The sequence below is a fragment of the Pituophis catenifer genome, unplaced genomic scaffold, assembly GCF_029215685.1.
Source record: "Pituophis catenifer annectens isolate HBS135680 unplaced genomic scaffold, rPitCat1.0.hap2 SCAF_2, whole genome shotgun sequence".
In the NCBI taxonomy this organism is placed as follows: Eukaryota; Metazoa; Chordata; class Lepidosauria; order Squamata; family Colubridae; genus Pituophis; species Pituophis catenifer.
Genome location: NW_027256882.1, coordinates 14,766,338 through 14,789,071, shown reverse-complemented (window position 1 = coordinate 14,789,071; position 22,734 = coordinate 14,766,338). Strand labels below are relative to the sequence as shown.

General features: G+C 44.9%; 1 protein-coding gene across 1 annotated transcript; it reads left to right on the top strand.

The window, feature by feature from the left end:
- Positions 1-693: 693 nt before the first annotated feature.
- TAP2 (transporter 2, ATP binding cassette subfamily B member) lies at positions 694-19,022 on the top strand. Its single transcript, XM_070936304.1, has 12 exons — positions 694-812; positions 3,020-3,517; positions 4,333-4,447; positions 6,853-6,983; positions 7,126-7,331; positions 8,144-8,341; positions 11,716-11,844; positions 13,731-13,919; positions 14,766-14,939; positions 16,451-16,610; positions 17,875-18,011; positions 18,386-19,022. The coding sequence occupies exons 1-12, from the start codon at positions 782-784 to the stop codon at positions 18,575-18,577; spliced, it is 2,160 nt and encodes a 719-aa protein (XP_070792405.1). The 5' UTR covers positions 694-781; the 3' UTR covers positions 18,578-19,022.
- Positions 19,023-22,734: the final 3,712 nt, after the last annotated feature.

The following is a 22,734-nucleotide window of genomic DNA, read 5'->3' as shown; positions in this document are numbered from 1 at the left end:
AAGGCCGCGAGTCCCCGGGTTTTATGCTTTCTCTGGCTTTGAACTTCCTGGGGCCCTGAAAGAGTATCCTGATTGGTTGTCAGACTCCCAAGGGGTGGGGGTTTTAGCTAGCCTTGCTGGCTGATGTAATCTTCCCAGGTGCCATGTGCTGAGTTTCTGTCTTAGGTGGGTCCCAGTGTGTTAGTTTCTGTTGCTATTGTGTTGCAGATGGGTCCTATTGTCAAAGATTGAGTTTCTGCCTCTGGTCCATTAACAAAGGGTGTGGGGGCAGGAAGGTGGGAGCTGCTTTGTCTTTAAAACATGTTTCTCCATTTCTCAACCAGGGGAACATAATATTCTGCCGTTTTATTATTTCCTAAAATACTTCATTCTTCCAGGAAAGGGGTGGGTGCTAACTTCCTACACCTGTAATGAATAACGCAATGCAGGAGTCAGCCAGAGTTTAAGACTCAATACGACACGTATAGAAAAGCCAACTGTGCCTTATTCAACCTACTCCGATTTCAAGAAATCACGAGTGTGAAGGGAAAACAAAAGAGGTCGGTCGCCATTAGGCATGCATTAGGCGGAACGCGGGCGCCATCTGGCGGTCACTGCTGGAAGAAGCTTGGAGGAAAGCGGAATTTCCCTTTCGGAATCGAAAGCAAAAGCGGCGCGTTGGGGGATTTTTGGCTCTGCGGAGGAGGAGGAGGAGGCGGTGGACGCGGCGAATTTTGGGGACAGAGGGAAGCCTAGCCGGGCTAAAACGAGGCTTCGGATCGAGAAGGACCAAACGCCTGCGATGGAAGGACCTTCCCGGCCGCGGCAGGAAGGTGAGAAAGTCGAAAAAGAGCGGAGGGTTGCATTGATCTGGACTACTGAGCGGTTCCGGAGATGCGGGGGACTCCACTCCCCATCATTCCCATCCAGGATGGCTGCTCATGTTGGGTGCGGATTACGGGGAGCGCAGTCCACCTCCTCCTTTAAGTAGCTGCCTAGCGATCCCCGATTTCCTGCCAGGCCGAGATCTAACCCGGGCGCGTTTGATCCTGCTATGCGCGGGATCTAAACTTTAGGGGATCCTCTACTCGCGCCTCTTACTCCGGAGGATGAGAGCGGGGTTTCAATCCTTTCAATCCTTTCTAAAGAACCGATCTGGCGTTTTAAACGCTTTCTTCCCGAGAAAAAGTCACTTATAAGATTTCGGCTTTCACCAGCGGTGCTGGGGTGCCTGTGGGACCGGAGAACGCAGAGTAAAAATATGCAGGAAAGTGTCCAAAGAAGGGTCGGTTATTGTGAATTTGATCTTTCCCGAAATTGCCCCGAGACTTGCTGGCACTCAGAAGGAAGAGTTAGGCTGCAGCCAAGGAATCCTTTGCTGGGAAATCACCTGGTTAGATGCAGGATCTTGGGTGGTGCAGTATTGGGAGGCAGTTTAGTTGAATTGAGGAGCCAAAGGTCGTATTGCAGTGACCCTCCTCTTATATTATTATTATTATTATTATTATTATTATTATTATTATTATTATTATTATTATTATTATTATTATTATTATTTATTGGTTAATCTTTAGTGAGATTCACAGCCTTTGAGGCTGGTTAATAGCTCAGCAGCTCGAGTCCTAACCAAGGACCTAGGAACTGTTAAGGTATCGTCGGAGGATGTAAGCTGTTCCGAGTAAGGTGGTTTTTTGTAGAGTCAAAATGTTCAAGTCCGGCAAATTTAGAATTTCTAAATAGCGGGGTAGCCCTTTGGGTATTGCTCCGAGGGCTCCAATTACAATCGGGACAACACATGATTTCTTTTTCCACAGTCGCTCAACTTCAATTTGTAAGTCCCGGTACTTTGTGATTTTTTCTTGCTGCTTATCTTCAATTCGTGCATCACCAGGTATTGCAATGTCAATGAACCATACTTTACTTTTATTATTATTTTATATTATTATTATTATTATTATTATTATTATTATCATTATTATTATTATTATCATTATCATTATCATCTTTATTCATTAAATATGAAACTCAAGTCAACTGAGCATTCAAAAATGCGTCACAAATACCATTGACTCGGGTGAAATCCAGCAGGTCCTAACAGGTTCTGAAGAACCGGTAGCGGAAATTTTGAGTAGTTCTGAGAACCGGCAAATACCATCTCTGGCTCGCCGCAGAGTGGGGTGGGAATGGAGATTTTGCAATATCCTTCCCCCAGGAGGGGAGGGAACGGAGATTTTGCAGTATCCTTCTCCTGGGTGGGGTGGGAATGGAGATTTTGCAATATCCTTCCCCTGCCATGCCCACCATGCCATGCCCACAGAACTGGTAAAGAAAAATTTTGGATTTCACCCCTGCATTGACTGGTGCTAATGGTTGATACGGGTTGCTGCCAGCGTCCTAGGTATCAACCAAGTACCTTCTTAAGATGTACAATGTTCCAAGTAGCGCAGTTTTTTGCAGTTCCGCTGATGTTATTGCAGGAACCTGCAATTTGTGCATTTTATTGTTGTGAGCCGCCCTGAGTCCATTGGAGATAGGGCGGCATATAAATCGCATTAAACTTAAACTTAAACTTGTTGATTTATGTTATAAAACTCTTGGACATGGTACCAACTGCCCTGATGACAATGGGTATCACTGTTACATGTTTCATCCATAGCCGTGTAGTTTCGATGGCCGGGTTGCGATATTTCATGATTTTTTCCAGTTCTTTTTCTTCGATTCTGGCATCTCCTGGTACCACGATGTCAATAAATTCTACATGTTGGTTTTTGACAACTGTGATATCTGGCGAGTTGTGTTCCAAGTGATGATCTGTCTGTATTCAAAATTATATTATTATTATTATTATTATTATTATTATTATTATTATTATTATTATTATTATTATTATTATTATTATTATTATTTCTTCTCCCCCTTCTCCTTCTCCTCCTCCTCCTCTTCCTTCCTTCTTCCTTCCTTCTTCTTCCTCCTCCCCTCCTCTTCTTAAATCCATAATCCTCTGATTCGGATAACCAGTAATCCCTCTCTCTCTCCTCAGAGCCCATCAGCAAGATGCTGGTCCCTGTCGTGTTTCAGGCTGTTCTCCTGCTTCTCACCGACCGAATCCTGCTCTCCTTGCTGGCTGAATGGGGCCCCTCCATGGACCCCCAGGGGGTTACAGCGGCTTGGCTGGAGGCCGCTCTACGGCTGGTGGTTCTCTGTGGGGTCAGGGGCCTGCTCTCCATGGGTGGGACCTCCCCAATGTCCTCTTCCACAGTGGCTGCTGTCAGCATCCTGCCCCCTTTGTACCAGCTGGTGGGACACTGGCTTGGGGACCCTCCCCTCCTGGTCTCTTCGGCCGCTTGGTCCTGGTGGCTGGCAATCTATGGGTCGGTGGGCTTCTCCCAGCTCCTCTGGGGGATCCTGCTAGAAGGGCGAAGCACAAAGGAGTCCCGGAAAGAAGACAAGGCCACCCTTCGGAAGATGCTCAAACTTTTCGGTCCAGACAAGCTGTATCTCGGTGGCGCTTTCTTGTTCCTCATCCTGGCAGTGATTGGTGAGTTGGTGCTGAATTAAATCATTCTCTATGTTGCATGATAAATGTACCACAAAGAGTCACCAGGGCTGGAATCTCACCACACACTAAAAAAAAGAAAATAACTCCGTTGTGAAATGGTCTCCAGAAGATCTTTAACAGACCTGCTCTCAGTCTTTAAAATCCTGCTGCTCCTTTTGATGTTTTCCCTGAATCCGTCTGATGTGCCTCTGGGTTGCCTTCTGCCACGGAGCAGGATTTCTGGAGACTTAAGCCATTGGCTCTGAGATCCTGCCTCCTTTGTACCTGCTGATTGGTATCCCAAAGGTGTGTCATTTGTCCCAGGATGAAAAGAGACGTAGACAGATCCTGGATTTTTCAAAATCCTCCCGATTCAACCAGGGGTGGGTTCTACTTACCTTTTCTACCGCTTCGCAACAGGATTGCGCACACGACTTGCTTCTGTGCATGCACAGATCTCTGATGACAACATCCAGAGCAGTGGGCGGGGCCTTCCGTCGGTTTTACTACCGGTTCTTGCGAACCGGGGGCAACCCGCCAGTGCATTCAACCCTTTCAAGCATCTTTTCTTCTCCCATTTTTCCCTCCCGTCCTGAGGGACTTTCCCACCCTTTCCATAGTTCTCCCTCTTAGGGCAGGAATACTGGAGCACAACTCAAGATTTCTTTGCATTTTACAGAATGGATGTCCAGAGGAAATGTGTAATGTTTGTGTGCGGCGGGGAGGGTGGGTGGATTGAGGTGGGTGGGGGGAGGTAAGCTGCCTTTTCTGATTGAGGTCCTACATCACCACCTCTGTTCTTGGCTGACCTGCAGGCGAAACGTTCATGCCCTATTACACCGGGCGTTTGATTGACATCCTGGGCACCAAATACGACGCAGAAGCCTTTTCCACGGCCATCTTTTTTCTCTGCCTGGTTTCATTTGGAAGGTGAGCTTATTCCAGGACCCATCAGCACCTTTGCTGCAGTTGCCTTTAAATATGTAAAGAAGGCCTGGAATTATGATTCTGTTATTGCTCGGCATTATGACCACATGATGGTATAAGGAGTGATCATGTTGGATGGGTATTTTTTTTTTTTTTGCCAGCTCTAAGGAAGCTACTGATGGTTGCCTTCTTTGGAGATACGTTTTGACTTCCCAGTGTAATCTCTGCTCTGGGATTTCCTAGTGGCCTCCCATCCAAATGTTGGCCAATTTGATGCTGCTCAGCTTTTTGAGATCAATCCAGCTCTGCCAGATCCCTATTGCAAATATGATTTTGATGCTGGCTTCAGACATGTTGTGGTCCCAGAGCTACCTACTTTGGGGGAGGTGCCTCTTCCCTCTTCACCTGCCGATCAAAGACCAGGTGGGGCCTAAATGAAGCTGTGCACGCCTGTCACTCAGGCTGCAGGAAAGATCTGAAATCAGTTTGTTCTCTAAAGTTCTCTTGAAGCAAAACTTGACTTTGGTTCCTTTGAAAATAACAGACAATGGAGCCTTCTCCGCTTTTCTGGAGTGAGTAATTTATCTGCCATGTTATGGCTCTGGAATGCACACAGTTCAAAGTCCCTTCCAGTTTAGTCCTTCACAGGAATGGGATGATGATACTTATTGTTATTTTGTTGTTTCTTTGTTTCTTGTGCTTTTTAAGGAGTGCAGAGCTTTGCATTAAAAAACACAAAAAAATAAACATAAAAGAATTTATAATAAAGACCCAAATAAATAATGAGCTTAATCGTAGGATCCGTGGTGGCACAGTGGTTAGAATGCAGTATTGCAGGCTAATTCTGCTGGCTGCCAGGGGTTTGATTCTCACCGGGCTCAAGGTTGATTTGGCCTTCCATCCTTCCAAGGTGGGTAAAATGAGGACCCAGATTGCTGAGGACAATAGGCTGACTCTGTAAACCGCTTAGAGAGAGCTGTAAAACACTATGAAGCAGCATATAAATCTAAGTGCTATTGCTATTGCTTAAGAGTAATTAATATTTTGAAAGACAGTTTGGGCCCAGAGCTGCTGCTTCCCCGTGGATGTCCAAGTGAATGGGCTTGTCTGTAATAGTGAAAGGAAAGAAAATTCCACAACTGGGGAGTCTTGTCACCACATCGCAGGTGACATCAGCCTCCCCACTCTTAACCTATGGGCTGGTTGATATTCCAGGAAACAGGCATTTAAGGAGTCCTTGGGCCTCTATAGGATAATTTATTTGCCAATATTGTTATAGCGGCCATTGAATTGGATTTAAGATCTCTCAGGCAACCAAAGCAGGGTTGGTGTTTTGGGTTCCCATGTAGCTGCCCTTATTAAAAGCCGATAGAAGTCTAAGCAGTTAAAGCTTGTGACGTATCTCTATCTTTCACTTAAATACAAATCTCAAAAAAAAAAAAAAAAAAAAACTTTCTGAAAGAACATCCATTGTTGATAGATTAATTCAATGGCCCCCAATCTTTTGGGTACCAGGGCCAATTCCATAGAGAGAGTTTTTTTTCGAGGACCGGAGAGGGGATAGTTTTGCATGCTACCTGCATCCAGGGTGGATAAAAATCAATGATTTTTTAAAAAAAAAATCAAAAAAATCAGATTTTTTTTATTTAAATCGGATTTTTTTGATTTTTATCGAATTTATTTTAATAAAAAAACTTTTGGGGTAAAAATCTATCGTAAGATCGTTTTCTATTTAAGATATATAAATAATTTAGTTTATTCAGCATGAAATGGAGCTTAGTTATGTAGCATGAGGCTGTATATTCTGCAACACTGGGACTATTGGTGAGTCAACAGTGGGTCAAAGGAGTAGCAGAGATGACAGTTGCTCTTTAAAAATTATGATTTAAATCGAATTGATTTAAATCAAGCCTTTTTACTAGTGATTTAAATCATGATTTAAATTGTGATTTAAATCAACTTGATTTAAATCAAATCCACCCTGCCTGCATCCCATGGATGGGGCTTTGCTTGTTTTGCATGGCCCAGTTGCTCGCCTGCCGTGGCCCAATGCCAGGCCATATACTGGGGATTGGGGGATCCTGGATTAATCCATTAATTAATGGCACTTTGGGGAGCAGGCAGTGGCCAGCATGAAGTGTGTTTTATCTGTATCAGAGCTTAGGCTTGTATCAGACATCTTGTGGCTAGTTTTAATTCAAAATTAAAACAGTCTGGAGCTTTTTCAAAATGGGTGAAGAGCATCAATCAGAAGTAATTTAATCTCAAACAGCGGAATAGACTTGTCTGTGTAAAAAGTTTCTTTCCCTTTGCACCTGGGTCAAATCCAGTACGTGTTCATACATGGAGCTGTGACTCCATTTCCATTGGTGGAGCAGGAACCAATCCCCCTCCTGTTTCCCTTCTAGCTCCACCTTTGCCAGCTGCCGTGGGGGTCTCTTCATGATCACCATCTCCCGGATGATCATCCGAACTCGCAACTTACTCTTCTCGTCTCTGGTGCAGCAAGACTTGGCCTTCTTCCAGGAGGTGAAAACAGGTGAGGCCCCAAACAGGAAGCCGCTGTTTCTGGTACGGTGTAAAGGAAAAGCCATCTCCTTCCCAGGGGGGACTGTTCCCTATAATCTCCCTTCCTGTATGGCCAGTGTGGTATTTGTCGAATGATCTCTCTTTGTCCACAGGGGCGCTGACCTCCCGCCTTTCCAAAGACACAGCTATGATGAGCCGCTCGGTGCCACTCAACACCAACGTCTTCCTGCGCAACCTGATCAAGGCCGTTGGGAACTACCTATTCATGATTGGCCTGTCCTGGCGCTTGACGCTGTTGATGCTGATCGAGACCCCACTCATGATGGCCGTCGAGAGGGTCTACAATGTCCGTCACCAGGTAGGGATCATGGAGGCAGATGGCGGCCTAGAGGGAATGGCAGCCACTTCTGGCCTGTAGAGATTGTCAGTCATCCAGGTCATGGTTGTCCCAGAGGAGCTTTTTCAGGAGGCAACTGCCCTGTCTTGTTTTTTCTCTTTTGAAGACGTTTAGCTTCTCATCCAAGAAGCTTCTTCAGCTCTGACACTATCCTGTCTATTCCCCGCTATCCTGTCAGAGCTGAAGAAGCTTCTTGGATGAGAACCCACATAACGGGGTGAGCTCCCGTTACTTGTCCCAGCTTCTGCCAAGCAGTTTGAAAGCACATAAAAAAAATGCAAGTAGAAAAATAGGGACCACCCTTGGTGGGAAGGTAACAGCATTCCGTGCGCCTTTGGCGTTTAGTCATGTCGGCCACATGACCACGGAGATGTCTTCGGACAGCGCTGGCTCTTCAGCTTTGAAACGGAGATGAGCACTGCCCCCTAGAGGGGAACCTTTACCTTTATCTTTACCTTTGAGACAGCCATGACCTGGGTGATTGAGAATAGACAATCCAATTCTTAATTAGAATGAATGAAACACCCCTCTCCCCCGAAATAATAATGGGAGGGTACATCTCTCTCTCTGGCTTGCACTCTGGCATCCAACTAGCTGCAAGTGAGAAATAATCAAAATAAAATAGAGGGGAGTGGAGTGAAGCATTTTTGGTGTCTTCCCGCTCCAAATGAGGCCATTGGACTTCAGTTTGGGTATCCTACCACCCACAAGATGACTGGTCTGAGGCAGCTTTCAGGAGCCTCACGTTGCCACTTCCTTTGTGGTCCATCCAGGCTTTACTGAAGGAGATCCAAGATTCGGTGGGCCGTTCAGAGGAGGTGGTGCGTGAGGTAATCTCATCCATGGAGACAGTGCGCAGCTTTGCCACCGAGGAGAAGGAGTCACAGCGTTATGAGGCAACCTTGGGGGACACTTGCCGGCTGAAAAACCAAAGGGACTTGGAAAGGATGGTTTACTTATTTGTTATACGGGTAAGTCCTCTGGGACTCAGGGGTCTCCCACCTTGGCAACTTTAAAGCTTGTGGACTGCAACTGCCAGAATTTCTAAGCCAGCCATATTGGCTGAGGAATTCTGGGTGTTGTTAGTCCACAAAGTTGCCAAAGTTGGCAATCCCTGACCTAGGTTCTTTAAGTGAGTGATTCCTAATCTGTGGGGATTCCTTTTCAGGTATCAAAACTAAAAAAAACACCCATTTTTGAAATATGGCTCAGATTTTAGGAGATTGACAAGCCTTGCAAGCTTTTCTTACTTTGCTTCAAAGGTTGTAAATGTTGGGTGTCTTTGTCCCCAGTCTCACAAGATTTTATGTACTCTGTATCATAGCAATTGTTAGCATTAACCTCTCATCAGGGGTGAAATCCAGCAGGTTCTAAGAACTGGCAGCGAAAATTTTGAGTAGTTCAGAGAACTGGCAAATATGACCTCTGGCTGGCCCCAGAGTGGGGTGGGAATGGAGATTTTGCAATATTCTTTCCCCAGAAGTGGAGAGGGAATGGAGATTTTGCAGTATCCTTCCCCTGGAGTGGTGTGGGAATGGAGATTTTGCAGTATCCTTTCCTTGCCACGCCCACCAAGCCACACCACGCCCACCAAGCCACGCCCACAGAACTGGTAGTAAAAAAAAAATGGATTTCACCACTGCCTCTCATCAAGAATGTTTTTCTGTTGAAATGTCTTCACTGCCAAAAATCAAACCACAAGTGGATCTCCAATCCAGTGAAATCCCAGTTTGAAACCCTGGTTTTAAAAAGGATCGAATCAAGATCTCATGAAGTGTTACCGTGTTTCCCCAAAAATACCACCTACCCCGAAATAAGTCCTAGCTTGATTTTTACATGTGCGCCCAATATAAGCCCTACCCCCAAAATAAGTCCTTATTAAGAGCCCACGCATTCCAGGGTGCACAGGTAAAAATTAAGTAGAGAGGGGATGGGGGTGGTGGAGCCGCCCTACTATTTACCTTCGGACAGTTGCAACCATGCCTTGCACACCCCAATACCTGCCTTGCTAGCCCATTTCTTCTGCAGCTGGCAAAGCCGGGAAGGCTTTCCTGAAGGCCTCTGCGGCTGATAACAGAGGTCTGGATCGATCTGGAGCTCTGTTATTGGCTGCAGAGGCCTTTAGGAAAGCTTGCTGGCTGAGAAAAAGTCCCTGAAGGCCTCTGACAGCGAAAAGGAGGCTGAAGGTGATGCGTGCAAGTGAGATGAGTAAATGGACAACATCCCTCCCCGAAAATAAGACCTGGTACCTTTTTTGGTGGCAAAAAAATTATAAGACAAGCGTCTTATTTTCATGGAAACATGGTAGTACTATTTTATAAGGCCTTGGTAAGGACACACTTGGAATACTGCATCCAGTTTTAGTTACCACAGTGCAAAAAAAAATGTTGATGATTAGGGGGCTGGAGGGTAAAACATATGAAGAACAGTCGCAGGAATTGCCTATGTCTAGTTTAATAAAAATAAGGACTAAGGGAGACATGATAGCAGTCTTCCAATATTTGAAGGACTCATACAAGGATGAGGGGGTTACCCTATTTTCCAAAGCACCAGAAAGTAAGACAAGAAGCAATGGAGGGAAACTAACCAAGGAGAGAAGCAAGCTAGCACTAAGGAGAAATTTCCTAATGATGAGAGAAATCAACCAATTGAACAGTTTGCCTTCAGAAGTTGTGGGTGCTCCATCACTGGTGGCTTTTAAAAAGAGACTGTAAGAAGAGAGCATTGTCTGAAATGGTATAAGGCTGTGATGGCGAACCTATGGCACACGTGCCACAGTTGGCACACGGAGCCATATTGGTGGGCACACGAGCGTTGCCCTAGCTCAGCTACGGCACACATGCGCGCACCGGCCAGCTGATTTTTGGACCTTGAGGGCCCACTGGAAGTCGGGAAACAGGCCATTTCTGGCCTTGGAGGGCCTCCTGGACGGTGGGGAAGGCCGTTTTCACCCTCCCCAGGCTTCTAGAAAGCCTCTGGAGCCTGGGGAGGGTGAAAAATGGGCCTACCCAGCCCACCATGCCATTGTGTGCCAAAAGCGGGGGAACGCAGGGGGGCTGCGTGCACATGCATGGGGGGGGGCACATTGAATTATGGGTATGGGCACGCAGACACGTTACCCCCCCGCGCTACCCCCGCTTTTGGCACGCAACGGCAAAAAGGTTAGCCATCATTGGTATAAGGTCTCTTGCTTGAACAGGGGGTTGGATTAGAAGACTTTCAAGGTCCCTTCCAACGCTGTTATTCTCTTAAATAGTCTGTTGTGGATTTTTTTTTCTTTCAATTCCCATTAACCAAATTGAACGGATTGATGTCAGGGAATTGTGCAGCAGGCGTCCAAATGAAGTCAGAGACACTGACACAAACTTGTAGCTTTATATAAATGAGTATATTTGACATTTATATTTACAACCAATAAGAACACAGGAACATCATGCAGATTAACAGTTTATCATGAGGTAAATCTAAACTGCATACAGAACACACAGAAGGAAAAAAGGCGGGAAAAAAGGGAAACGCCCCTTTACACCCACAGCAACCAATCATAGCGTAGATTGCCTCAAGCATGAGCCAGCACACTCCAACCAATCAACCAATCAAAACACAGCCTATTATACACTTTACTGCTCCAGCTACTAAATTTAATATCCCAACAATTATGGTACCATTGAGTCATTTTTGAATCTTAGCAACCCCATAAAGTTTCTCCAAGATGATCTATCCCCAGCCTGTCTCAAGTCTCCCACAATGGTGCACTCATCACCTCTGTAACTGAATCCATTCACCTTCCTGCTGACCATCCTCTTCCATCTTTCCTGGCATTGGAGCCTTTGTCAAAAAGCTGGGTCCTCACATAATGTGTCTGAAGTAGGGTAATTTGAGCCTGGTCATTTGTGCCTTGAGTGAGAATGCTGGTTTCATTTGTTCAGGTTTGTTTTCTTGTCCTAGAATACTGCATCCACTTTTGATGACCACACTATAAAAAAGATGTTGAGATTCTAGAAAGAGTGCAGAGAAGAGCAACCAAGATGATTAGGGGCAAATGGGCCGTTTCCAGCCCTGGGTTGGGGGTGAGGAAGGCCGTTTTCAACCTCCCCACTGTACTCGAATAAAGAGAAAATTTCCTTAAAGATTGGCAGTTTGGAAGTTCATTTATTTTGAGATAGCATCGAAGCCTGACACCCACGTTCCTAGAAAGGCTCTGGAGCCTGGGGAGAGTAAAAAACGGATCTTCCAGTCCCACTTCCAATAACCACAGCTCGTACGATCTTTCTAGGCATAAGCACATCATGGCATTTGAATATCTTTTCCATTCATGGCTGCCCTACCATTTCTCCTACTCCAGGTCCTCCAGTTGAGCATGAAACTGATTCTTCTCTACTGTGGCTACCAGCAGATCTGCAATGGCCTCATGACCAAAGGAAACCTGATCTCCTTCATCCTCTACCAAGCAAACGTGGGGTGGCACGTGCAGGTCGGTGAACACTACCGATTTGAAAATGTTTTCTTCTGTAGCACTCTGGGTTCTTCGGTGGCTGTTGTGGAATGAAACGCAGGACGCAATAGCCAAAAGTTATCAAGACTCAGTGCAGTATTTAATTATTTAACAGTGGGCACTGGAGGAATTCCTTCCAGAGCAGGGGTGTCAAACTCAAGGCCTGCGGGCTGAATCCAGGCCATGGGGTGTTTAGATTTGGCCCATGGGGCTGCCCGGGAAACAGTGAAGGACCAGTCTGTTGCGCGTCTGCCAGCGAAAACTGAGCTCGGGAGGGCTGCGTGCGGCCCTCTCAGGCTCTCTCTGGCAGAGGGCTGCAGGAGGCCACGGCCGCCCTGGCCATGCCCACCCCAACCACACCCACCCAGCCCCCAGAGGTCAAACACAACCCTGATGTGGCCTCAATGAAATCAAGTTTGACACCCTTGCTACAGAGAATAATGGGAGAGAGACTCCTATAGTCAAAAGGATGCATTCGTGTTTATAGATTTAAGGAAAGAAGGAGAAAATAATAGTCAGAAACCCAAGTTACTTCCCTGCTCTTCTACTGCCACTGTCTTTAAGAAAGAATAATTGTCTAAAATAGAAAGAAACATATCAGCAACTGTGCCATTGAAATTTTGATAAAGCTTATTTATTGCCACTTTAAACCTTTGGGAACAGAAACCAGTCATTTGCACAAAGTTGCAAGTTAAAAATTGAAGATAGTCTAGGCTGAAACTGGAAGCTCATCTTCAGGGAGCAAAGCAATTATCTTCTAGAATTCTGTTGCTTTCAAAAAGTGCTTGAAACAGCCATGAGACCAGGGGTAAAATGCTCCCGGTTCGGACCGGATCACCCAATCAGGTAGCGATGACAGTGGGTGGCTCAGAGAACCTGTAGCAAACATCCCTGTCCCCCCCCCCATGCCCAGCTGAGCTGCGTGATCATCAGAGGATTTTTTTACTTTTAAAAGCATTTTTTCTTCGGCCAAAAAAATGCTTTTAAAAGTAAAAAAAAAAAAAAGCCTCTGATGATCGCGCTGCTCAGCTGGGATCGTCAGAGCCTTTAAAAAGCATTTTTTCTACAACCTCTTCAGCTGAAGAGGTTGTAAAAAATGCTTTTAAAAGGCTCTGACAATCCCAGCTGAGTTGCCTGATCGTCAAAAGCTTTTTTTCTTTTAAAAGCAAAAAAAAAAAAAAAAAAATTAAAAAGAAAACAAAAGCCTGATCAGGCAACTCAGCTGGAATCGTCAGAGCCTTTTAAAAGCATTTTTTTACAACCTCTTCAGCCGAAGAGGCTGTAGAAAAAATGCTTTTAAAATAATAAAAAAAAAAAGTTGGCCACGCCCATCCAGTCACATTACACCACCACCAAGCCACGCCCACAAAACCAGTGGTAACAAATTTACATTTCACCACTGCATGAGATACACTATGAAAAAAAAAAGTTTTTGCCTTTTTCTCTGTGGACTTTCTCACCCAGCAGGAGGCAGCATCTGCTCTGTGTATTCAGAAAGCTGGGCTGGGCCTGGTTAGTTGGATAGGAAACCATCCAGGGATCCCAAGGTAATGAGCTGGACTGGGAAATCCTTACAAACCTCCCACCAAAGGCACAGGCCGGATTCTTTTGCACTGTTGTGAAGAAAACTGCAGGGACACATCTGTGTGGTCAACAGGAATCTGGTTGGACTTGTGCATATCATTAAAGTTGATCTTCTCCCCGAGGCAGCTTCTTTCAAGTTGACCCTGTTGTCTTTGTGGCAGCCTGTCAAATACTATAATACTGCTATCCTTGATGCTCAAAACAGAGTAGCCAGCTGTATTCCTCCCTTTGCAGATGCTCTTATGTCTTAACATTGCTGCTCCTTCCTTTTCCTCCCACAGGCCCTGATTTACACTTACGGGGATGCCCTGAGCAATGTGGGCGCTGCAGAGAAAGTCTTTGAATATCTTGACCGGGAGCCATCTGTCCGCACAGACGGGACGCTGTCTCCAAAATCCCTCCCTGGACGCGTCTCCTTCCGAAATGTTTCCTTCTGCTATCCCTCCCGCCCTGAGATCCAGGTCCTGAAGGTACCTTATGGGAAGCTGGAAGGCACCTGGGTAGCTTTGCATCACACTCTAACAGTAGCAATAGCAGATTTGTATACCGCTTCATAGTGCTTTACAGTCCTCTCTAAGCGGTTTACAGAGTCAGCCTATTGCCCCCAACAATCTGGGTCCTCATTTTACCGACCTCGGAGGGATGGAAGGCTGAGTAATCCTTGAGATGGTCAGGATCAAACTCATGGCTGTGGGAAAAGTTTGCCTGCAGTACTACATTCTAACCACTGTGCCACCATGCCACCAGTACAGTACATCACTCAAATGCAGTTGTAATCACAATTCCTTTAACGTTAATAAAGAACATTGGAAGAAAGAATGTTAAGATTTTAAAGGTTTTTTGAAAGATGAAGTAAATTTCTGTATAGGTACCTCTCAACGTACAGCAGTTTATTTAGTGACTGTTCAAAGTTATAACAGCAGTGAAAAAGTGACTTATGACTGTTTTTCATGCTTACGACCATTGCAGCATCCCCATGATCAGAATTCAGACACTAGGGGACTAATTCACATTTAGGACGGTTGCAGTGTCCCGGGGTCATGTGATCACCTTTTGCAACCTCCTGACAAGCAAAATTCACTTAACAACCGTGTTACTAACCGTTTCAGTTAACAACTGTAGCAAGAAAAATTGTAAAATAGGACAAAACTCACTTAACAACATTCTCACTTAGAAACAAAAATGTGGGGCTCAATTGTGGTTATAAGCCGAGGACTACCTGTACTGTACGAGACCGAGACTGTGGGATCTGAATATAACATTAATTAACACTGTATATTCCTGTTTCATTTCACATTTGTATTTCTTTGTAATAGAATGTCTCCTTTGAGCTCCGCCCTGGGGAACTGACAGCATTGGTGGGAGCGAATGGCAGCGGAAAAAGCAGCTGTGTTTTCCTCCTAGAGCACTTCTACGAACCCCAATCCGGGGAGGTCCTGCTGGATGGAGTCCCAGTTGGGAAATATGAGCACAAGTATCTCCATAGGCAGGTGAGGGAGTCCTTATCACTTGCAGGATGAGGCCTAGGTGTCTCTTTGATGGTTGAAGGGTTACACTTGGGGAGGTTTTGGGAGAGGGGTGATGCAGACTGGGCAGGATCACGATATGGATGATATGGTTGGAATTGTCTGGGGTTTAAGCACGTTGTTCTGACCTAAGCTTACTGATATAGTAAAAAGCACAGTTAGTCCCCCAAACCCCTTTTTTTAAATTTTAACTGCTCTTGCCTTTTAGCAGCTCTGTGCATGTGCGCACTAGGAACAGGCTTCCCCTGTTCCTCTGCCTCTCTGATGTCCGACAGCGGAGACTCCGGAGTCAGTACATAACTCCCAAATGGCCCTGACCCCATCTCTGCCTCCAACGCAGAGCCCTCATCCGAGCCTTCCCCAGACTCCAGGACTGGCCCATGTTCCCCAGCCTCTTCACTGTCCGATTCTGCTGCCAGCTCCGCAGGCTGCTGGGGGACCACACCACACATCTATATCAGGGCTGTCAAAGTCCCTGCCTGTGGGCCAGATGCATCACGCGCTGGCCACCCCCATGCCCAGTTTAGCAAAAGGGAAAAAAGTCCGATACGTCATGTGACACCGCCGTGACAACGTGTGTTTGACACCCCTGATCTATATCATCTATCTATTGTCTATCTATCATATATCAATAGGCTTTGGGAGAGGGACAATGCAGAATAGCCAGGACCACATAATATTAGAAGGTCATAGTTGGAATTGTCTGGGGTTTAAGAGCATTTATTTATTAAGAGCATTTGTTAGTTTGCTGTCCATCTCACCACATGCATTGCAGGTTTCTTTGTGTGCTTCTAATTTTTTTCTGGCAAAGACTGCATTTTTTATGTCGTTCCTCCCTCAAAAAAAGTGGAAAGAGCCTCTGATTTTCAGAAATGGTGTGGCTGATATCCAAAACTCCGATAGAGAAAAGTGAATGCAGTGCTGCTAAGGCAACTTCGGAAGCCACCAATTTGGGGCTTGGAATCTCCAAAGTTGCTCAAATCTGCTCATTGCAGAAGGTAGTAAAAGATGCATGAAACGAAAGGCTTTTGATTTCTTATGTTCCTTGATAGGTAAAAAGGTGCAACATTCAGGATATTCTGCACATGTGATTTATATCCTGAGATAAAAGATTAGAATCTCCTGTGATCTATGAATGTGGCCATACAGTTTCTCTGGCGACAGTATAAAGGTTACATACACACCCTCCGATGTGATATGTTTTTGGTGACCTTCCTAGTCTAGCCATGGACCTGGAATTTATCCAGATGACAACCAAGTTTGATCCTACTTAGTTTTCAAAACCAAGCATTGGATGTTGCCACTTTGCCTCCAAAGAAGAGAAGAGCAGATAGGTCAAGGTCTACATTTGGGAGACATAGTGAATCTTATTTCTGAAACTGCTGCACCTTGAGTGTCACCCAGCCCCACCTTGGAAAGTGGCATTTTTCTCTCAGCCCAGCCCTGTCCTGATAGGCCTCCCTGTTCAATTGCAGGTGGCACTGGTGGGTCAGGAGCCCGTCCTATTCTCTGGGTCCATCAAGGAGAATATCACTTACGGCCTACAAGGCTGCAGAGAGGAAGATGTGAGCAGAGCAGCAAAAGAAGCTGATGCCTTGGGATTCATCCATGAACTGGAAGGAGGCTTTGATGCAGGTGGGCAAAATCCGTCCTCCCCTTGATTCATCCCATAAAAACCTTACTTTCCTCCTGGTAAACCCACCGGTCCTAATTCTTGACTCGTCTGAAGTGAAATCCTGATTGCTTTGTTGCAATATATGCAGTAGTCCTTGTGTTAGGACCATTCCTTCGGCTATCGTTCCAAATTACAGTGGCGCCGAACAAATGGAGGTTGCAAGTAGTCCTTGAAGTTCTTGAATTTTGCCCCCTCCCCCATAGTCATGTGATCGCAATCTGGGTGCTTGGCCACCACTGCACTTACAATAGTTGCAGTGCCCTACAAGCAGTGCATCACCATTTGCAATCTTCCTTGCCACCTTACCACAAGCAAAGTCAATGGGAAAGCTGTGGGGAAGGTCACAAGTCAGTGGGATAAGTCTCCCCCACCTGGCAGGAATGACGCCAGTACTCACAAAGTGAGGCATGTGCTGCTTCGGCCATACACCCTCTCTTCCTTGCCTGGCAGCAGACGTTCTGGGGCACAAAAAGTGTAGTATGGCTCTGAGGCTGCCTGTGTATCTTCCCACAACCCTCATCCAAAAGGCTTCACCTGCACTGCTGCAACCCCCCCCACTCAACCCCTGACATCAGCCACTTACTGCCTGCCAGCCTGCTTGTGAGCCTCCTGGGACTTGCAAATACCTGTAGCCAACCCCCTGACTTTGTGAGAAACTGGCAGGTAATGGCAAGGAGATCCTTGTCTAATGACCAGTGGCATTATGTTAACAATGGCAGTTGGGAATGTGTGGATTGGCTTCACTAAACCCTTGACTGCACTGCACTAAGCAGTGCGGGCATGAAACATCAACCTTACAACCACATTGCTTAGTAATGAAAATTCCTGACACAGTTGCTCTTGTAACTTTAGGACTATCTGTAAAGCTCCAGGTTACACTGATTATTCTAATTGTAGCAATATCATTAAACCACTATTGCGGAAAAGAGAATTCAAAGAGCTGATTGCACTGTTGTGCCGTTTCAAAAATCACAAGTCCTAAAATCTCTTCTACCATTGTTAAAAAGTGCAGGGTTTTTTTCCCCTCCTCTAGATCTTTTGCACTGAAAATAGGACTCGACTGTACAAATTGCGGTGTGTCCCTCCCACTCCAGAGAGTGTTGCGCTTCAAGTTTTGCCTTGTTCTTCAGTTGATGGCTTTGCCACCCCTTTAGGGAAACAAGATTTGGTCGGCCTTGACTTCACTTTTGATCTCCTCTGTCCTTCTTGCTTGCCTTCTTGCAGAGGTGGGGGAGAAGGGGGGCCAGCTCTCCATCGGGCAGAAGCAACGGCTGGCCATCGCCCGGGCCCTGATCCGTGACCCGAAGGTCTTGGTGCTGGATGAAGCCACGAGTGCCTTGGACCCCGAGAGTGACGCTGCAGTGAGTGCGGGGGATCCATGAGGGGGCTGGGAGTGAACCTTGGCTGGTGTAGTTCAGGGCGCTGAAAGGCTTAATCTGAATTTTTGTGAGGTGACAGCATAGGAAAACTGGGTTTATTTGACTGGAAGTATTTTTTCCAAGTTTACTAAATCTCTGGTTCCAGTAACCGACACAGAGTGGGTCTTGCGACATTCCCCTGGATCACACATATTTGCCTTCATTTGGTTTTTATTGTTTTCCAGACTGCAAAAGGTTTGGGGCCAAACTCTATTGCAGTGCTGGAGAAGCACTTTTCAGTGAAAATGTGAGGGAGTTTCTATCTAGTGTTTCTAAGGAGCTCAGGATTTACTCTGGATCATTGCTTCCTTTTCCAGATCCAGCGGTCTGTGCAGAACAGTAGGACCCGGACGGTGTTGGTGATTGCTCACCGGATGCAGACGGTGGAGAAAGCAGACAAGATTGTGGTACTGGAAGGAGGAGAAGTTGTGGAGGAGGGGACTCACGCGGAGCTGATGGACCAACGAGGCCCCTACTACAGACTGGTGGAAAGGACTCAGGCGGAGTGATTTCCCGAGTTGCAACAGAAATGGTCAGCCACAGGATCCACTGCTTTTGTAGATGTCAAATGCATGATTGGCTGGGAAAATAGACAACAGCACTCTCTTGGGGAGTGACCCAGAAGCTGGCCTGTCTAGCAGCTCTTGGCCTGTCAAGGGTTGTTGAATTGCAGCCATTTGGAAGAGGAGGCTGTCTTTCTCATGTGGACACAATTCATGTGGTGTTAAGTAGCAACTTGGCCCTGGAAACTCTGTACTGAAAGATGCACAATCCTGTTTCAAGCAACTGTTTTGTTTAGCAAATGCACCAATGCCCTAGTTTTTCCTTTGTTTAAATTTAGTATGTGATACCTTTTTGTACAACTTGGTCTTTTGTCACACTTTTTAATATTGGTTGCAGAAACTTTATTTCCTGTTTATTTAACAAAATAAAGTCTCTGTGTGAACCCTTTTAGTTCTAGCAAATCTGCATGTGGATGCAAGTCACATAGGTTGGTCTCAATTAGTAGTGTGGTTAGGGAATCCCACAAAATGGTTGCATCATTTGAATTTGTACTACTGGAAGGCATACTGGACATATTATGCAAAGAGCCAGCTTTCTAGAGAAGGCTCTAGTGCTGGGGGAAAAGGTAGAAGGAAAGAGAAGTGGATGACCAGTGCAAGGGGAATGGGTTCAGTTACTGAAGGGAAGGGAAGCCCTGAAGATCCAGATATGTATTTGGATGTGAAGAGCTGACACTGACTTGAGGGCACTCAATCAGTCATCTATACACTAGACTAGTTCAAACACCAGTTTTTCTCAGCAACAACATAAAAGTAGTTTAGCTATTACTCCTTTCAGAGGAGTTTTTTTCAACTTCCCAGTTAAGCTGAGTTTTGAGGCAACAAACCATGAGCAAGGGATTCATGGACTGGAAGGCAATTAAACAATGGGTAGTTGAAATAATATATTGTGCAAAGCAATAGTTATCAGAGCTGTGGAGTCGGGAGATAAATGTTCCGACTCCGACTCTGACTCCGACTCCTCAGTTTTTTGTACTTCCGACTCCGACTCCGACTCCCCGACTCCGACTCCTCTGTATTAATATGCGAATGTATTTTATACATTCCTTGAAGGAAAGAAAGGCAACATACATGTCATTACCACAGGACTACTGGCTGGGAAGCCAACAGTCTACTGTATTGAACAGTTTAAGCAAAAGACAAACACAATGAAAACAACAAAGTTTTATTAATTTTTTTTTATTAATTTAATTAATCAAGTTGCTGGATAGTAGCAGCAGGCATAAACATCAGGAACAGGAACTTTACCAGTTCAAAAATACAAACCACATTATTTGGTTGTTTTAGAACAAAAACAAAGCTTATCTATATGAACCAAAAACAAAATCTGTAAAACCTAGAAATGGTTTATATTAATCTTGAAATGTAGTTATAGGCTTAGCAAATGCAAATCAATTCAATGTAGAGTTCTAAGGAAGAGAATTGCCTCTGCCAGATCCTCTTTCATAGAGGCTCTTAAGTCAGACTTTATTATTTTTAGGGCTGAAAATAATCTTTCGACACTGACTTGGGTGGGTGGCATTGCAGTAACTATTCTGGCCACATCACTAACGATCTCTGGATAAACAAGGATGGCTTCTTCAACAGTAAGTTTTGATGAGCGATCATACTTTTCAACTTCTTTTAGTGCTTTATAAAACTCCTGTTGGAATTTTTTTATTTGGACATTTACTGGTTCTGTAACGCTTATGCGACGTCGCTTTCCTTTAGCAACTTCCATTTTGTCTAAGAAGGAATCAAAGTCTAATTCTTCGTTTGAAGAAGATGATTCTGAGTTACCACTATTGCTTAAAAGAACTCCATCCTCCTGTGGAGGTATTTCAGGTCGTAATCCCTTCATGCGAACTGCTACATCATAGAGGGCCTTTTTCCCAGTAGCAATCTGTTTACTGTTCAATAAAAGTCGGCTCATTGGGTCGACATAAATAGCCGCTAACAAGATTTCATTTTCCAGCAAAAGACTCTCTCTTTTCATCATTGAAGATGCAATGCCCTCAGCTATTAACCCTCCATTTTTGTTCAGGCGATATAACAGGCTCTTCCATTCCAAGAGGAATTTACCCGGGGTTAGATCATCACATTGCAACCTCTTGGTGACAGTGAAGGGGTGAGAAAGAAGGTTCTCCAGCTCTTTTGTTTGTGTCCATTGGCTTGCAGTTAATGCAAGATTTTCATTGTCCATTTCTTCTATGAAGTCTTTAAGTTCAAGCAAACGCTTCACCATTAAATAAGTGCTTCCCCAGCGAGTTGTTTGATCCAAAATGGCTCCTTTTCCTGCACGTCTTTTCAAAACTGCATCTGTTTTTGGGGCCCTGGCTGCAACAGTTACTTGCCGTAATTTGCCAATTAATGTAGCTGCATGGCGATCTTTTAATCCATCTCTTATGGCAAGTTGCAGTGTATGAACAGCACATCGCATATGATGAATAGTAGCAAGCTTCAATGCTTCTTCAACAAAGTTGTCTAAAAAAATGTCAGCATTCTCTTCAGTTTCTAAACTTTCTCTAATACTTGCAGAGCTGTCTTCCTCTAAGTCTAATATCTGTTTGATACCTTCTTCATCTGCCTTCATCTTCTCAATTGTGCTCAACATGTTAGAAGCGTTATCTGTCACAACACATAAAATCTGTTCCTTTTTAATTTCAAAATCTTCTAGAACACCCTCCACTAACTTCTGAAGGTAATCACTGGTGTGATGTGCCTGAGTGTCCTTTACTCCGAGGGTCCGTGTTATTGTTTTGTTATTTTCATCCACAAATCTAACATTAATAGCGAAATAATTGACTCTGTGACGTGTGCATGCATCCATTTTAAGGAAGACAAAACGTCCTTTCATAACTTTCTGTAGTTCTTCCTTTTTACATTTGGCCTCCTCAATTATAAGTTTCCTTATACTTTCTCTTTCCAGAGAAACACCAAGTTTTTTTGCCATTTCTCCATTTAGGCCTAAAAAGGCTGTCTGTGAAAAGAAGGATAGTGGTACACTATTCTTTACTACCATTTCAATAATGTGGTGTATATTAATCAATATGAACATGAATATTCCAATTATTTCCATGCAATCCAATTTCTTACAAATCAATTAATTATATTTACCAATAATAATAAACCAAATAATTTCCCCCATATATTCCTCCAAACCACAACTTAACCATTTCTGCTTTCAACACAATATACAATTAATAGTATCTCAATTATTACAATTCCCTAGTTAAATAGAGCTTTTTTTCTTTTGTGTTTTAAAATCTCCTTTTTTCCCTAAATTTCCCGTTGTTTGCACCTACCTTTTTTGGTGAGGAAAAAGAAAAGAAATCTGCCTGCCTAATTTTCTAACATGCAAAACCAACAGCCTGCTTTACTTTCTCTTTCGTTTTTCAGTATAGCTAGGGGGGGAAAAATCTGCAGTCTTTCCAAGCAAGCAAAAGAGCACTGAGCAAAACAGCTCAGAGCAAATCAGCTGGGGGTCGGGAGCCGATCTAATCAAGGGCTAATTAGCCTATGCTGAAGCTCCGTGGGCCAATAAAATTACAAAAAAACCACCGAACCATTTGTTAAATTGCTGGGTCGCCCGCCCCTCGCCCACCACTATTTATTGGCAATAAATAGTGGTGCGGAGGGGCGGGGCAAGCCAGCAATTTAACAAATGGTTGGGCTGCACCACTGGCTCTAGGGCGGCCCTTTGAAGCCCCGTGGCAAGAATTTAAACAGTTTTTTTTCCTCTAGCCATCGGAGGCAGCAATAGATTGGGAGTGGGCGGGGTAAACGAACGGCCAGCGATCCAACAGAGCAGAGAGTGAGGGTGAGTGAAGGCATGGGGGGGGGGCAGAGAGGGCTTTGGCGACTCCTGTGAAATGGCCGTTTGACCCCCAAAGGGGTCGCGACCCCCAGGTTGAGAACCGCTGTTCTAAGCTCTTCTAGCAGAGAGAGGTAGTTGGGCAGAAGCTGCTGCCTTCTCCTTTTTGTGTGCTGATCTGCTGCTGAAGATAGGGCAGTGGGAGGATCCAGGAAGGGGCATTTATTATAAAACATGATTTCCCTAGTAGAATCCCATAGTCATGTTTAAAGTTTAAGCTAACAATCAGAGTTTACAAGTTTTTATAGCC